The 16,365-nt window shown below is 50.6% G+C and overlaps 7 protein-coding genes across 9 annotated transcripts; 3 read left to right on the top strand and 4 right to left on the bottom strand.

Annotated features, from left to right (window-relative positions):
- Nucleotides 1–293: 293 nt before the first annotated feature.
- Nucleotides 294–947, top strand: L3040_003891 (uncharacterized protein; the record flags this gene model as incomplete). The annotated part of the gene is made up of 4 exons (XM_066156585.1): nt 294–380; nt 564–646; nt 706–722; nt 799–947. 4 exons carry the CDS (start codon nt 294–296, stop codon nt 945–947), a joined length of 336 nt encoding a protein of 111 aa, XP_066012164.1.
- Nucleotides 948–1,120: 173 nt separating this feature from the next.
- Nucleotides 1,121–2,290, bottom strand: L3040_003890 (uncharacterized protein; the record flags this gene model as incomplete). The annotated part of the gene is made up of 3 exons (XM_066156584.1): nt 1,121–1,866; nt 1,922–2,142; nt 2,187–2,290. The coding sequence occupies 3 exons, from the start codon at nt 2,288–2,290 to the stop codon at nt 1,121–1,123; spliced, it is 1,071 nt and encodes a 356-aa protein (XP_066012163.1).
- A 259-nt stretch (nt 2,291–2,549) lies between these two features.
- Nucleotides 2,550–3,873, top strand: L3040_003889 (uncharacterized protein; the record flags this gene model as incomplete). Its single annotated transcript, XM_007294933.2, has 4 exons — nt 2,550–2,626; nt 2,690–2,970; nt 3,017–3,044; nt 3,096–3,873. The coding sequence occupies 4 exons, from the start codon at nt 2,550–2,552 to the stop codon at nt 3,871–3,873; spliced, it is 1,164 nt and encodes a 387-aa protein (XP_007294995.2).
- Nucleotides 3,874–5,072: 1,199 nt separating this feature from the next.
- Nucleotides 5,073–5,468, bottom strand: L3040_003888 (uncharacterized protein; the record flags this gene model as incomplete). Its single annotated transcript, XM_007294934.1, has 1 exon — nt 5,073–5,468. The coding sequence occupies one exon, from the start codon at nt 5,466–5,468 to the stop codon at nt 5,073–5,075; it is 396 nt and encodes a 131-aa protein (XP_007294996.1).
- Nucleotides 5,469–9,192: 3,724 nt separating this feature from the next.
- On the top strand, nt 9,193–9,951 carry L3040_003887 (uncharacterized protein; the record flags this gene model as incomplete). The annotated part of the gene is made up of 1 exon (XM_007294935.2): nt 9,193–9,951. The coding sequence occupies one exon, from the start codon at nt 9,193–9,195 to the stop codon at nt 9,949–9,951; it is 759 nt and encodes a 252-aa protein (XP_007294997.2).
- A 1,321-nt stretch (nt 9,952–11,272) lies between these two features.
- Nucleotides 11,273–12,817, bottom strand: L3040_003886 (uncharacterized protein; the record flags this gene model as incomplete). The annotated part of the gene is made up of 3 exons (XM_066156582.1): nt 11,273–11,551; nt 11,650–11,880; nt 11,966–12,817. The coding sequence occupies 3 exons, from the start codon at nt 12,815–12,817 to the stop codon at nt 11,273–11,275; spliced, it is 1,362 nt and encodes a 453-aa protein (XP_066012162.1).
- Nucleotides 12,818–13,320: 503 nt separating this feature from the next.
- L3040_003885 (uncharacterized protein) lies at nt 13,321–15,118 on the bottom strand (the record flags this gene model as incomplete). Of its 3 annotated transcripts, none has more annotated exons than XM_007294937.2 (4): nt 13,321–14,226; nt 14,367–14,719; nt 14,797–14,915; nt 15,078–15,118. In XM_007294937.2, 4 exons carry the CDS (start codon nt 15,116–15,118, stop codon nt 13,321–13,323), a joined length of 1,419 nt encoding a protein of 472 aa, XP_007294999.2. The 3 variants fall into 3 exon arrangements, with proteins under 3 accessions (XP_007294999.2, XP_066012161.1, XP_066012160.1); XM_066156581.1 differs by having other exon boundaries at nt 14,797–14,912; XM_066156580.1 differs by having other exon boundaries at nt 15,090–15,118.
- Between the last annotated feature and the right edge of the window lie 1,247 nt (nt 15,119–16,365).

Here is a 16,365-nt window from a genome sequence, read left to right as displayed (position 1 = left end):
AATAAGTTAGCAAAACATATCTGAGATTTAATAGAGAGTCGAAATAGATAAGCCGACCGGTTTTCCCCAATAACTGGTCTAATAAAGGTCTCTCGAGACACATATATCTTTCTCCTCCCATCTCGGCATCCTCTCGGCAAGCCCAAGCTCCATCCTCATGACGTTTACCGAAATCCCGCTTAACGACCTCGAACTCGACCACACCCTCAACCCAGCCTCAACACTCCCCAACCCAGACCAAAACCCAACCAAAAACAAGAAACAAGCAAGAGGTGAAAACGGCAAATGTAATCATGCACACCTCCGGCGGTCTCCGAAGCGAAGAGGCCAGCGACGCGGCATGGGAAGCCGGACGGGGCGCCGTGGTGGGAGCTGCAAAAGTAAATACCCATAGAGCCTCCCCTTCCCCTCCCCTTTTCCCTTCAAAGAAAGCAGGTCGGTCTGGTTGAAAGCGTACACGGTTGAAGACGGACGCGAAAGAAAAACCATCTCCCTTGGCTTGTGGAGGTCCATCGAGGGGTGGATAGCTACTCGCCTAGGTACTCGGGCTGACGGACGCGCAGTGGGGGTTCTTCTCAGCTATCCTGGGGGGCGTGGGATGGAGGATAAGTCCGATATATAAGGGGCTGACTATCCAGTTCAAAGTGTGAGGTCGCCCCGCTCCTGACTTTGTGGTGTTTTTGGGGCTCATGTGAAATATACTAGGTTTATACAGATGTCAGGTAGGTAATATACGGACGCAGCTCGGCCGCATGTGGAACGTGAAATGGAAAGCTAATTGTGTTTCTATGTTGAAAGGCATGATTCTCGGTGCTTGCTTGGAAGCTGATCAGAGGGTAAGGGAGTATGAGGCGAAGGTGCGGATGCATAAGAGGATGGTGCGGGATCGCGCGGTGTGGGAGAGCTACGAGAAGGAGTTTAAGGAGCCTTCTGAGAAGAAACCCTGATGGGAGAAAATGAGTACACCTGGTTGCAAATGAGATTGACCAGTACCCGGAATAAATCCAGAACTCCCTCTTGTCGGTTACAAACGCCCGGCTATATACGCCAGCCACACTTCCTTTCCCATGATATAACTCAAAACTTCCGGAACGCCTCTTAATGCTATCTCATCTCCATACTACTTTGCAGCAATAAACTTCTTCGAGTCCATGTTCAGCTTCGCTAGTCTCGCCACACATCCACTGAGCTGCAGCAGTGTCTGCACACCCTCCAGAATTTTCATATGTGTAAATCCAATCTCCTTAATAAACTCCAGCTTCGAGTGCTCGCTCAATGTCGGTATCGTCTTGGTGACTCTGAACATCGTGCTGATAATGTCGTGGCTCGAATACCCCAGATCCCACAGCTCCTTCAGTGTCTCCAACGCAGCATCAACCTTGCCTTCGTAGCATGCCTTCAGCATGGCTTGAACTTTGATAGGATGCGGCGAGTCGACAACTTTGAACACATTGTCTCCGCTCACAAACCCGAACCCCGCCCACGTAGATTGCAAATTGTTGATAGCTTGCCGCATATCACCCTCTGCACTAAATACTAGAGCAGCTAAACCATCCTCAGCATATTCGACCTTTTCAGCCTCGATAATTTGCAGAAGCCTCTTGACAACCTGTGCGTCTGTAAGGCGGGAGTATCGAAGGATGGCGCAACGAGATTGGAGGGGCTCGATTATCTTGTTCGACTGGTTGCACGCGAACGCGAACCGAGTGGTCGCAGAGTATATTTCCATAGTACGTCTGAGTGCCTGTTGGGCGCCGGATGTCATGCTGTCTGCTTCATCGAGGATGACGAGTTTTTGTCGGCCTTGGGGAAGAGTGACTTTCTTCTGGGCGAAGCCCTTGATTCGATTCCGTACGACGTCAATCCCTGAATCGTTCAAGTCAGATTAATTGTAGTAGAGTCCGACCAGGACATTCTGTACCTCTCTCGTCACTCGCATTCAACTCCAGAACAGCCTCCTTGTAGGAGTCTCCCAAGAGCTGTCTGGCAAGACAAAGCACGGAAGTCGTCTTTCCAATACCCGGCATGCCGGATATGATCACATGAGGCATATTTCCATCCTTAGCTATGATCTTCAGTCGCTCGATAGTCTCAGTGTTGCCCACAACGTCGTCAAGAAACACAGGTCGGTATTTCTCAACCCTGCAAAAGTTAGATCTGGCTACGAGAGGCAGCGGGTGACTTGCCATGGCAGCTCGTAGTTTGCGACTCCATTGGTATTTGCCTTGAGAGCCTTCTTCGCGGCTGAGGTGGACGATTCGCCGACCTTTTCGCCTTTTGAGATTGCCATCGCTGTTGAAATGTTGGTTAAACACTTCGCGCGCTTGGAGACGCGCTTTACTTTACGCGTACACGGGATAACATTTATCCGACATGTTCCCGGAAATCGGACTCTGGTCCTGTTGCATCCTGATTGTCGAAAGTCAAAGTTCAAGACTTGACATATTCAGCCTTGGTTTTGGGGATTCCGTTGTCGGCCAAAGCCTTCAAAGACCTGTGAGTTACTAGGCGCGCAAGAGGGAGCCATTGGGACTTGGAATCTCCTCATAATGTTGCTCCGGTGTTCGTTCTTCATGATATTCATGGCTCTCACAGCCAATGCGAGGTACATCATGTATTTGACGGGGTATGAAACTTGATGAAACCAGTATTCAAGCTCTATTAGACATCTCACTAACCGTCTTTTCAGACAGCACAATGATGTTCCGGAGCCTGAACTAGTTTCAGAAATAACCCACGTTGCTATAGCCTTCATGCAGTCTTCAACTTTCAACCAGGAAAATCCATCTACATGGCCATTCTTCACGACTGTAGAAGAAGTACGGTCAAAGTTTGCCAATGGTACATCAATCATGGTAGCAATAGGCGGATGGGGTGACACTGGTTTTCCGATAGCTGCTGCAACAGAGGAGAGCCGAAAGTTGTTTGCGAGGAACGTGAGGGCTATGGTTGAGCACACAGGAGCAGATGGTTTGCTTCCAAAGTGCTTATTACCACACGTGCTAACCTTTCACAGGTGTTGATATCGACTGGGAATACCCTGGGTTAATCCTACAAGACAAAGTCATTGTTACAAATCGCTGACACTTTCACAGAGGTAATGGCGAAGACTACAAGCGGATCCCCAATTCCGATAAAGAGTGGGAAATCTCAGCATATCCCCTTCTCCTATCAGAAATTCGTGCTGCTCTCGGTTCCTCCAAGGTTATGTCAGCAGCTGTACCTGGTCTACGAAGAGACATGCTGGCTTTCACCAACGTCACCGTACCGTTGATCAGTCAATCGGTGGACTTTTTCAATATTATGACCTACGATCTCATGAACCGGAGAGACGTAGTCACAAAGCATCATACCGGGGTCGAACTATCTATTGATGCCATTAATGCGTACCTTGATAATGGACTAGCTCCAGAGAACGCTAATTTGGGCTTTGCATTCTATGTGAAGTGGTTCAAGACAGATCCTCAGGGGAATTGCGGCTCGAGCTTACCCATCTGTAAGACCGTTCTGATGGAAGACCCAGAGACGGGAGCCGATCTCGGACAGGCTGGAGGCTTCTCTTGGATCGACACTGTCCCATCCGAAGTGGAAAGTTCGTTCCGAAAAGCTTTGAAAGACGGCAGATATGATGCTGTTCATGGAGGACATTATTACTGGGACGAGATTGAGAACATCTGGTGGTCTTGGGACACCCCAGAGGCAATTCTGAAGAAGTTTCCTTCCATTGTAGAGGAAAAGAAGTTGGGAGGTGTGTTTGCTTGGGGTCTGGGTGAGGACTCCAAGGACTGGGCTCATCTGGAGGCGTTGACGGCGGGTGTCAAACATCACCAGCTTGGTGCCGGTGGCTCGAGAGTATACAGGGACGAGTTGTGATAGTTTGGCATCCCTGGTAACTCAGATACACTCACCACTGAGTCTCAATGTTCAACAACCTCGGCAGCTGAGTTGCGGCTGGAAAACATTTTTGATCCACCCAATAAGAGCGAAATTCATCAAGGATATATAAGATGCAAGGACTCGGAGTTGAAAGTGGTTCAATCTTGGCAAAAAATCAGTCTTATGTTTAATGCCACTTTTTGTCCTTTTTCAGCTCATGTTTCCTCTTTTATCTACCGATCTCATCAAATCACTTTGCTACTTTCCTAACCCATCATAACCACCGCCGTTGGACCAACAGCATATATCTCAATCACCTCTACGTAAATATTCGCAACGATGGGGCTTTACGCAGCCGACTGCCTCGTATATAATGGAATTTGCCATGGTGGTGTAAACAGCGGGTATCATGCCCTCGGAATCGAGCTATCTTGTGCCTGCAGTCCACACAACTTTTGCTATTGCGACCAGACAGCTGCGACATCTGCCTCATCTTACATCTCATCTCGTGTGGATGCAGGGTATGTAAGTCACCAGCGCGAAGGACCTGTACAACGGATATTTTGCGACGACAAATCTTCGCAGACAACTGCACCTGATGTCTACTTCAGTACTTCTTCATCCTTCATCCAAGAGTACACCCGTTCTAATGTCGTCGACTGCGAGTACAATTGCTAATGGAGCTCAAAGCAACACCTTCAAGTAAAGTTAGTCACTCCGGTATCACAGACGCCCAGTGCGAAGAGTGAGAAGAAAGGAATAGCGCAATCAGATGTGATTGCGCCAGCCGCTGGCGGTGGGCTTACCAAGTCTACTCCTAGCTCTGGCTACCTTCTTTTTGCAGAGAAAGAAGACATATAAGCAGCACAGGGCAGTTACAGAGATACGTTACGCAGAGTGAGAAGGGCCACGAGCCTTGGCGGTAGTCCTTCTGCCGTACTTTTTCCTGTTTACTAGGTAAGCTAGACCCAGACACAACATGCTTATTCAACTTTCGATTATCATTGATGTTCAAATATCACAACGGGATAGATTGAGAAAACCCAATTATCTTTAAGCCGTGTTAATTTCAAGCCGGTTTATCATCTCCACGGAAAGGACAGACAGACCCCTCGCTCATTCAACTTACCAACAATCGAGTTTCTTCTTCGGCCAAAATACTCTCCTACATCCGAGCACTCCACTCCATATACCCACTACTCGGCGTCCGTCACAACATAGCACAGTACGGAGCTCACCGTCGCCAAGTTAGTCGAAACCTCGGCCGGGCTCGCCACCCTAAACGGCGCGGTTCCAGGAGTGATTCCCGCCGCGTCTTTGTATCCACGACATTCCACCTGGTTGATGTCAGGGATGTTGGGGTGGACATTGGCATCGACGAGGATTCTCGAAACCGAGACTCCTCCGGCGCCGCCGAGAGCAGTAAGCTTGTTGAGTTCGACGGGGGCTGGCCCGAAGACGTGATTGGGGTCCGTTCCAGACGAGGTTTGGAGTTCGAGGGAGACGCCATAGTAAGTGTCTCTGCGTCGGGGGGCGGCCAGAGTGAGGCCGGTGATGGGGAGCATGTAAGTGAGGAAGGTCATGGGGCGCATTTTGATGATGCTTAGTGGAAGTGCTTTGGGGTTGTGGTGACTTTGATTTGGTGATGAATGTGTTTGAGGTTTTGCTTTGCTCTTATAGACTCTTGTAGGTGTGTCTATGAGACTTGAAACTTCTCACCGGGCTCTCTGATGTTTCTATACTTTTCCAATTTGGCATACGTCTCTCCTCACCTCTTCTCAAGGCGATCCATTCAAGGCGAAGGATATCACGACATGTCGTGTTCGGCCACTCTTCTCTATCAATACTCTACAACACGAGGGAGGCGCGCAGGATTGGGGCTCAATTCAGACGCAGTGAGACGATCTCTTGATTCTTAACGAAGCTCTTACCCAGATCCAGCAAGTTTTACGTCAACAGACGGGAGGGTGACTCGTTAAATACGAAACTTGAAAGATCTCATTGAAGGGATCTCTTTCACGGGCTCCGAAGACTGCATTCTAGCTGTGGCCTGTTGAAATGTTTCTGATCGTTTTAAGGTGAGGGTATAAAAAAAGGGGAAAAAAAAGGGGTAGAAAAAAGGGGGGATAAAGGAGAAGCAAAAAGTAAGCACGCCCGCGCTCCTGCAAATGAGGTGTTAGCAAGCCCGTCCAAGTCAGAAATGCTGAAGTCCGATTTACTGCAGGGTCGGTATTCCACTATACCACAGCGCGGGTCATGTTCACCAAGTCCCCCATTAGATGGATTTATATATTCACCAAAAATGACTTGCCGCAAGCGAAAAATTCCCGCACGCGAGATATCCTCGGTCAAGGTACCATCACGGATCAACGTTCAGACTCGTACACCGGTCATATCAGTCTCGACCACTGGAGATAGCCGTTCGTTATGAGGACACTTCGAGGATCGATTCGGAGTCGGAAGATTGTTTTTGCAGTAAATGCTTACACGGCCGGAATCTCTTCCAAGTATATATATATATCACAAGAAGATCACACCTTGAAAAGGCACATGCGCTCACATCAGCACTCCACATACCAAATTGGGACATTAGTAAGCTCACTGACCCAGCCCGGGAGTATTTCGAAGCTGCCGTGCAGTGCCGTGCAGTGCCATGCAGTGCCATGCAGTGCCATGCAGTGCCATGCAGAAGAAATTTCGTGGTCGGGAGAGAAGCGGTTGCGGCTGTTGACTATCTGTGAACAGGAGGTGAGATGAGCCCTCCATCTGACTACGGAGCAAATCATGCGCATTCGATACAATCAGCTAACTGATTTCGATGTCATGGGAAGCGCAGCTGCTGGACCATGGGGGAGAGGGCTTCCAGAACGCATAATCACTTCCTTGCATATAATAGATTATGAAGGGGGTGCGAGTGATTCGCTCTCAAACACAACGTTTCTCTTCCTTCGGCTTGCGCGTCACTCTCCGAAGATGACTTGGAGTAGGACACGCCGAAGGAGCCACTTGGGGTCTATGGATAATTCCTCTCTCCTATTTGTGAGCTGCGAGATTCGGCAGCATCCATATTTATATAGGAAACCTAGAGGTGTGTTTTCCTGGAGCAATCCCACGAATCTCATCACATCCCCGGCTGGCCTATCATACTCCACACAAAGCGCAGTGTCCTGTCTGAATCCCATCGTTCGCGCGCTTGCCTTTTGGTCATGAAATCCCAGAATAGGCCTTTGCAGATTTATTCCGAATCACCAATGCCTCCCAAGGCCATGGATGACGATGGCTTCAGCTATTCTTGCACGGCGTAGGTAGAGTGAGCAGTCTCCACCGCGCCCTGACCAAGAATCGTCAGCAGTTATCTGCACGATTCATTTTTTGTTGACTTCTGAAAACTGTCTCCAGTTTTGAGACGCTTTGCCGCGTAAACATCTTGGAAGTCTTCGTCACATCGTCCCAACGGGGTTGCTTCTGGGCAGAAGAACCTGAAGAAAACATACGTAGTATCTGCCAACATTTGGCAGTGTGTCACTTCATTTGGCAGTGTCACTTGATTTGGACTGCAAGCTCGGCAGCTCTATACGCTACTCAGCGTCAAGATGCCGCATAGGTACACTTCAAAAATCTCAGTGTTTTCGCTCACAGAGAAGTCTCTTTGACTGACAACCTTGGAGCCCGCGAAATGAGTTTGGGAGATGTTTTGGGAGACGTTGCAGCATAAAAGTCTTTGAACGAACGGAGAGCTCGCAGAGTCACCGACATCAGGATACGAAAGATCTAACATGTATGAAATGGAGCCCTGTGAAATTAAGTGGCAGTCTGAACGGAGGTAGGTAGTACTTCCAAAGCTAAGGCTGATTGATTTTAATTATGATCGGGGCTTGGCTACCTTTACCAGCTTTGTGTACTATTACAAGGCTCGGAAACACGAAGATACGAGAGTTTTGGCGATTGCGCGAGAACAACTTGGCGAGTTGTTACACTGTGGGGGAAGAAGGGGAGGGTGAGGGTCCAGGAGGTAAGTAGCAAATACGCGATTCGGGTATGGTCCGAGAACGGTCCGTATACGCAAAGACGGGCTCTCGTATACAACGTACAACGTATAGATCAATTGAGACGATTCCATTTGAGCTTCCATTTAAGTTGCTTAAAACTTATATCGTAGAACTACGGTAGAGCTAGGGCTACTTTGGTCCGTGGCAGATTCGAAAATCTGGTCAATAGTCAGTGCGCTGACTGTTTATCTGCGGGCTCTAGGCCCTCGGTTAGCCAGATACGAGGCTTTAGCTTTTAACGTTTGATTTTCTTTGTTTCAGAATATTCTTTGGCTTTTGGCTCTTTCAGGACTGTATACCGAATTGAACCGGGATTTAAACTCAATTGAGGATCAGATGATTATAGCAGCGCTGACCGACGGCATAGATTGGTAGAACGAGGAAGACGGTCGATATTAGTGTACACATACACATAGCCGAGTATTACCTTAGCTCTAGCAGCTGTCTTTAGATCGAATCCTGATCGCAAGCGCTTAGAATGGAGGCGGCGGATTTGACGTGAGCATCGTCATCATCTGCCAGTCCTACTTAGCCCTTCTCCCGTTAAGGCTTCCGTACCCATCAACAGACATTGTCGAGCCCGTAGCCTTTTCATCCCACCAATTAAACTTCCACTGAAACTAGGACTAAAATTGTCCGTGCGATGAGAAATCAGATCGAGACCCCGTGAATCCGCGATGGAAGTTCTTTACATCCGTATCTGGTTTATTACAATATACGTAGTACTACCGGTACTATAGTATGTAGGTAAACTTAGCATATACATGGTACCTAGATTGAGCTAAGGCTAAAATCTCAGACCTTTTGGTGGCCCTACAGTACCGGCATTTACCTTGTAACAGACTTAGGCTATTTTGACCTTGGCTTACTCACCCTGACAGCTGGCTCATAATGTTCTCTCGCAAGCCATTTCGTCCTAGGCGAAAGCAAACACACAGTCAAGGGTTTCAATGAAGCTTGACAAAAGAGTTCCCAAGGGGAATGCAACAGAATCCTCTGAAAAGCTTGCAACATAGCCTTTTCCAAGCCCCTTAGGGGCAGTTCATTTCGCCTGGGATGAGGTAATATGTATGGATCAATATAGCAAAAGGGCTTATCTTGATCCAGACCATGAAGTAGGTATATATCATGCTCTTCTTATCCCACCGGTTCCTCTTACCCTCGTTCATCAAACATTCCCTCAGTTCAATAATTTCCATCAGGTTGATCCATTCTTTAGCTCCTGCGACTTCTTCACCTGAGAAGTAGGTAGATCCACTCTTTCAACATGTTTTCCAAATCCATCATCGCCCTCGCCATCGTGGCATCAAGCACCGTCGCCGCCAACACATCATCGTGTGGCTATTCCGCAAGCACTCCTGCCGCCGGTGCCCCTGGCGAGCTCTCCCTCACGCAAAAGCTCTTCCTCGCGGACACCGCCGCCGACAGATTCGGCCTCCTCACCGATGAACAATTTAGGTTCCCCTTTGGCGACCCAGCCAAGAAGGGCCAGGGCGGTAAGGGAGGCGACCTCATCGCCGCGAACCGGAAAACGTTCCCGGCGCTCGTCGGCTCCGGCTCCGGCATGTCCGTCGGCTTCCTCGGCCCCTGCGGCTTCAACACCCCTCACGTTCACCCGCGCGCCACGGAACTCCAAATCGTCACCCAAGGGCGCCTGGAAGTCGAGATGGTGCCCGAGAACGGCGTCTTCAAAGTCCCCGGTAACAAGACGAGCGGGCGCCGCGTCATCAAGAACACGCTCGACACTTTCGACATGACGCCCTTCTACATGGGCTCCGTCCACGCGCAGTACAACCCGGACTGCACCGAAGCCATCTTCGTCGCCGCCTTCAACTCGGAGGACGCGGGCACGGGCCAGGTCCTGGATGAGACGTTCCAGTTCTCGACCAACCTCGTCTCGGCCGCCTTTGGGCAGGCCATCGACGGCAGCGACGTCGATCAATTCAAATCCCAGATTCCCGCGTCTATCGCCATGGGCGTCGAGGAGTGCCTCACCAAGTGCAACTTGAAGAAGCGCAGCATCTGATGATGACAAGGAGGGGCAACAACTACCAGGTGTGGCATAAAGCGTGGAACAGAACACGGAAAAGGCAGCGATGCCACAACGGCAAATATATTCTTCTTGGAGGATGCTACTAGATGTGTCGAATCCAGCGTAGGGAAAGCGACATGTTTTATCTCTCTCTTTTTCTTGTTCTTTTTTTTATCCGGAGGCGGGGACGGTCCTCGGCGTAATTTTCCGTCTATTTTCCTTATGGTTGACGACATTTTGATGATGATGGTGGTGGTCCGGAATCCTTGCTGTTCTGTTCACGGTCGAATCAGGTACGGAGTGTGGTGTTGTCTGAGAGTAGCGGGGAGATGTGTGTTTACTAGAACCAGATGTCTGCTAGAATCAGAGATACGAAACACCCACATCGAGACGCTTCTCTCGATTCTCGATTCCTCCTCTCCTCTCCTCTCCTCTCCTCTCCTCTCGCGGCAGCAGCCTCTGAATCAGTAGCTATGCCAGCTGGATAGCCCCTCGCCTTGCTCAACCAGCGCCCCCCGTCTCCAAAACCCCAACTGCACCTTCATTCAATCTAACTTACCCCTGACACTCACTCACCACTTCGCTTCCACCGTCAAAACCTCCAGTATCACAAACAAACAAACAAATGAACAAAACAAGGAACTAGAATCAGAGCCTGGAGCAACCGACAGTCTCTCACTCAACCTGCCAGCTTAAGCGACGATATATATATATATATATATAAATATATATAAACATAAATACATCTGTCTCGAATCCGCCTGCCTGTCCTCTTGATAGATAGCAAAAGACGAGTATAGAACGAACGAACGAACGAACGGTACAGAGGAGAAGGGGGGGGGAAGAGGGTGCTTATATCCATCCTACTACATACTTACTCGGTTGACTCCTCCTCTTCCTCCTCCTCCTCCTCCTCTTCTGGTACCTACACAAGCCGCGCGCGTATCCGCTCGCTCCGCCCCTCTCTCTACTCCACCACCCATCTAGGAAGGAGCGGTGTCGGACAAGCGCGAGCATACGCACACCTACCACAGGGTATACGAACAGGCGCCTGTTCCTGTTTGTGTCGTTGTTGGATAGAGGAGAAAAGGGGGAAGACGCGGTGCCGTGTGTAAATAGATAGCAGTTGAGACGGACGGCACTGCACCTATTGTATTGAAGATTAGTAAAGCCATGGAAACCGCGGTGGGTAAGGCAGGTAAAGGGAATTAGGGTATCTCTTCTATAAACATATAATAGCCTTAGCAATAAAAGGCACCTTTCTCACTTCGCCAGATGGTATATTCACGGCCCTCCCTGCACTATCCCACACCTGCTAATTCGCAGTCAATATCTCTGCTGCACTGACCTGCACCGGCAAATCCCCCTCCGGCCCGCCCACTCCCCCTTTTGCCACCACCTCCTCTTTCTTCTTCATTCGCATCTCGTCCTCATGGCTCTTGTAGCTCGCATACCTGAGCGAGGTGAGCACCATGAACGCCATAAACAGGATGCCCATGACGGAGCGGCGGGTGAGGACCCAGCGGAGTCCCTCAATCTCGGACTTGCTGTCGCTGTTGAGCAGGACGGTGATCTTGTAGTTGAGTTCTTGGATCTTGGGTTCCTGTTAACGAAATGGTTCCGCGGGACTGCGGTTTCTGAAGGGCCGTAGAAGGGGAAAGGGAGAAGATCTGGATGAATAATTAAACGAACCTTGCTATCCATAGTCCTCTGCTCTGATCGGACAGACATCTTGCGATCGTCAAACATGCCCTTCAAATCATCCTTCAGCGTTAGCAGCTCCTGCGTGAGCTTCTGGTTCAAAATATCCACTTCGTGCTGCAGTAGTGTTCTTTCCCTTCTCATCGTCTCCTCGTCTTTCTTGCGCGTATTCTGGATCTCGGTTTTGAGCTCCGAGCATGCTGCTCGGAAGAGATACGTCTCCTATCACACAACCATCATCAGCATTCCTCTCCCAGCATCCAGTACCCTACACCTAGAAAGAGTGGGAGGAAGTGTAGAGACCTACATTCTCAACATCACTCTTGCTAACCAGTCCCCGTCTCGCCATCTCCAGATTCAACGCCAGCAAGCCCCTAACGGCCTTCATAGCCGTCACACTCTGCGCTTCCGTGAACCCCCCCGCCTCAACCTGCTGCACTAGGGTATAGGTGTCGAAATGGTGAACGTACGGCGGCGTCTGCAAATGCGGCGGCTTCCCTGCATTCTCCTCCTCCACAGTCTCAGGAGGCGGCATGTGGAGCACGGTATCGGTCGGACCTTGCTGCTCTCCCGTTCCCTTCTCTTTCCCTTGCACATCGCCCCCTTTGCCTTCTCTCCCATCCACCTTGGCTTGCGCACCACCACCAGGAAGAGAAACGCCCTCCTCGCTCGGCACCCTCGCCGCAGCCTGCGTCTCCTCCGACAAGGGCTCCACTCTCTCTGTCCCTTTCCCTTTCCCTTTCCCTTTCCCCTTTCCCCCAACCTCTTTCTGCAGCTCCGGAGCATTCTTCAGCACCACCTTCCCATCCTTCCCATCATTGCTCTCCCCCACCGCCTCCGGTGTGTAAACCTTCACCCCATCACTACGCTCGCCATCCGCCAAGAACGGCTCAACAGCTTTCCCATGGCGCTGCACGAAGCGCTCCTGTCGTCGCCTTGCCGCCGTAAATAATGACCTGCCCCTTCTCCCAATAATGCCGTTACCACTGCCACTGCCACCTCTACCCTTACGGCTTGCCTTGAATGGCAGCTGCGGTGTCCATGTCCGCGTTCGGCCGTGGAGGAGGATTGAGGGAGCAGCGCCGGAGGATTCAGAGAGGCGAGCGGCGCGAAAGAAGTGCGGATAGAGGAATGTGAGGCGCGTGCTTGGGGTGGACATTATCTTTATGGTATAGTAGTGAGAGGGTGGTGGGGTGTCATGTTGTGAGGTTGTAATTTTTTTTTTGGACTGGCAGGAGTGAGAAACGCGAGTTCTGGACGGGAGATCGGCATGCGTTCCGAGAGGCTTGGCGTTCTGTTGTTGACAGGGCCGTGATGACGATCTGTCGATGGGACAATAAGAGCTGAGGATAGGAAATCTTACAGAGTATGAAATGGATAAAGTATCAATAGATTATTGTTCTACTGATCATGCCATGCTGTTAGGTGGTTGCATTCTCTTTCAGAATCGATCAAAAGGCAGGAAAAAAGCCCAATTATATGTATCTGTGCATTTCCGTATACATATAAGAATGTCAGAATAGAAGTCCTCGATTCGTCATTCCTCTCGAAAACAGTGCTCCGGACATGTTTTAGTACTTTGTTCCATCCATATATCATCGTCAACAGTTAACATAAGTTCTTGCAGAGATTTCCCTTAAATATCTTTCTTATGCTATCCCGTCACCGCTTCACAACATCCTGCAGTGCCCCCTTAAATGCATCCACAAAATCCCAACAATCCGTAAAAGTGTTATACAATGGCGCCGGCGCAACGCGTATGACGTCCGGCCTCCTCTCATCAACCACAACCCCCCTCTTTTCCAAGCCCTCCATAGTCTGATCCAGCAACCCCGGCTGCAGCTTCAGGCTCAGCTGTGCTCCCCTCGCCTCCGGGTCGCTAGGCGTGATGATCTCGAATCGCTTCTCCTCATGCTCTTTCATTTCTGTGAGCAGCTTCTCGAGATACGCAGTAAGCTTCACAGACTTTTCCCGCAAAGGACTGATACCGCCAGCAAGGGCGAAGACTTCGAGAGACGCGGTGATGCTCGTGATGTCTAGGATGGAGGGGTTCGAGAGCTGAAAACCTGCAGCGCCGGGGATGGGAACGAACTTGTTGTCCATAGCAAAGCGAGAGGACTTGTCGCTTCCCCACCATCCGCTCAGCCTGTTCACAAATACTTTCTTACCGGTTTCTGTAGTGACTTGACCATTGCGTTCATGAACGAATAGCCCACCGTCAGCGCCGGGTCCGGAATTTAGATACTTGTAGCTGCACCATGCGGCAGCGTCAACGTTCCAGTCGTGGAGCTTGAGCGGCACGTTACCGACTGCGTGGGCGAGATCCCAAATTACGAAGATGCCTTGCGCCTGGGCCGCGGCGGTGATGGTAGGGATATCGAGGAATTGGCCGGTATAGAATTGGATACCAGGGAGAAGGAGGAGAGCCGTGGTTGAGCCGTGCTCTTCAATAACAGAAATGATATGTGATGTTGAGAGAGGTGGTTGGGGGAGTGCGGGTGCTTCAATTGTGATTAACGAGGTCTCGGGAGAGAGACCATGGTGACGGACTTGTGATTCTGCTGCAAACTAATCTAGTTAGCGACAGCGGGTGAGGAGAACTTGGTCGACGAATACGTAAGATTAGGCCATGACCCTCATCACTCGATTAGGAGCTTCGGGAGAAAAGCTCGCCATACGCAATCCAAACAGACAACATGGGTACCCACGTGATCAGACGGGAACGCCTGGCTCTCGATTATGATCTTATGACGGCCATTGATATCTGGTTTGTAAAATGCAGACATCAGAAGGTGTAGATTTGCCGTCAATGTTTCCATGACAGCCACCTCGGAAGGAAGAGCCCCGACGATAGGAGCAATAGCTCCCGAAGCCTTCGCGTCCGCATCGAGCCAGGTCGGCAAAGGGCTCTCGGCAAGAGGCTTGAAGTGGCCATAGACACCCTGTGTTGCCCAAGTTGCAAAGTACTGTTTTATACGTGTCGACACCCGATGGGGTTGCAGGCCCAGGGAGTTTCCACACAAGTAAACAGAGGCTTCGGACCCCGAGGAGTCACGAGCTTCTAACACCATGATATTAATAACCATGACTCGGCTCTGACATTCCCATGTCCAGGGCGCGGGAGGTCGGGTGACTTACCCGCCTCTGGCAATGACTTGATCTTCAATTGAGCTTTGGAGGGGATCAGGAACTCCTCTCTTGTGTGATGTAGAGAATCTTGGGCATCAAGAGACACAGCGTACTCTCTGCTGGTGCTGCTACTCTACCAGTAAGCGAAGTCCAAGTTCAAAGTCCAAAGTCCAAACTCCACTGGCGACTGCAAGTGCCAAGGGTGTTAGATGCGGTAGGTAAGCCAAACCATCTTCGCTTGGGAAAAATGAGTTCCCAGACGTGATGATGATATGTATGATACGACCTACCGGTACACATACTGGCTCTGCTCCTCACGAGACGACGACATGGCGAAACGTAATGCGAAACAAAGCTCCTCACGCCAGGTGAGCCAATTCTCGCAATTCTCTTGGGGCAATTGATACTTGATCGGCGAGGTCGGGGCGATGTGTAATGAGTGGCAGATGCACAGGTTTGTATGGTGCCATGGAATGGGGGGGGTTGAGAAGGAACGGTGCCAGACGGGGGAATCGTGGATGCGTGTTGACAATGTGGAATCCAATGTTCTTCGATGCTGCACCAATTTCGTCTTCGTCTTCTATTGTTGGATCTGATTGATAGATGGGTAGTTTTGATTACCCCTAGGAAATACCTTCCGGGTCCAGGTCGTGGCGTAGTTGCGTAATTGCGGGGGAGGGGTTCGAATGAAGATGGCCGTCACGGGATCGAGAAAGTCAGCTGGCGTTCGGGTCTACCGGTACTCTGTAGGCCGTTTCAAGCCGTCTCGGTCGCGGGCGACGACGCTTAGCCAGGGCACAAGGCGTTCACGATTGAACAACCACATGGAAGAAATGAGGCGAGATGCAATAATCTCTGACACGACAACAACTCCGAACGTACAGAGACAGTCCTGAGAGCAAGAGGAATGGAGGATCCAGGCCAGGCCCGGGCAGGGCAAGGGCAAGAGCAAGAGCAAGAGCAAGCATAAGCTTAAGCTCAAGCCCAGCCCAGCCCCAGCCCAAGCCCAAGCCCAGGCCCTCGTCTCTCTGCCACTCAGGTCCCGACCGCGTACCAACGTGATGTTATTGCTCAATGCCCCGACCCCCGACCACATATCCCCACCTCTTCTTCTCCAACACCCCTCCTGCCCTCACCTCATCCATGCTCGATGCGAGGTCCGGGCAGACCAGAGCCGATACGAGCTATGGATATATAAACAAGGAGCTTCTCTCTCTTCTTGCTTTACAGCTTCTTTTGCTCCTCCACCAATCTTCACGCCTCACTCCTCTGCCCGACTACCTACCTACCCTACATCCTCTCCACCCTCGTCCACCTCTCTGCTCCCCCCCCCCCCCTCCATCCCATCCAGCTCGACCAAACCCATCTACGGCCGAACACTGTACTACTATACTATACGCCCACCCGAACCCCTTACCACACTTTCAATTGTGCCAGGAAAGATCTATCTGTGGGTCACGGCAGCAACGCAGGAACCCGGCCGGTATCACCAAGCCAAAACCAAAAACTCCTTCATTCCGACTCCCCGGCCTCTCTGGAACCCCCCTTTCATATCCCAATCCCAATCCCAATCTCAAT

Source organism: Drepanopeziza brunnea (genome assembly GCF_022702325.1).
Source record: "Drepanopeziza brunnea f. sp. 'multigermtubi' strain 214-2 chromosome Unknown ctg5, whole genome shotgun sequence".
Taxonomy (NCBI): domain Eukaryota; kingdom Fungi; phylum Ascomycota; class Leotiomycetes; order Helotiales; family Drepanopezizaceae; genus Drepanopeziza; species Drepanopeziza brunnea.
The sequence above is the reverse complement of the archived record's forward strand: the minus strand, read 5'-3'. Positions and strand labels throughout refer to the sequence as shown.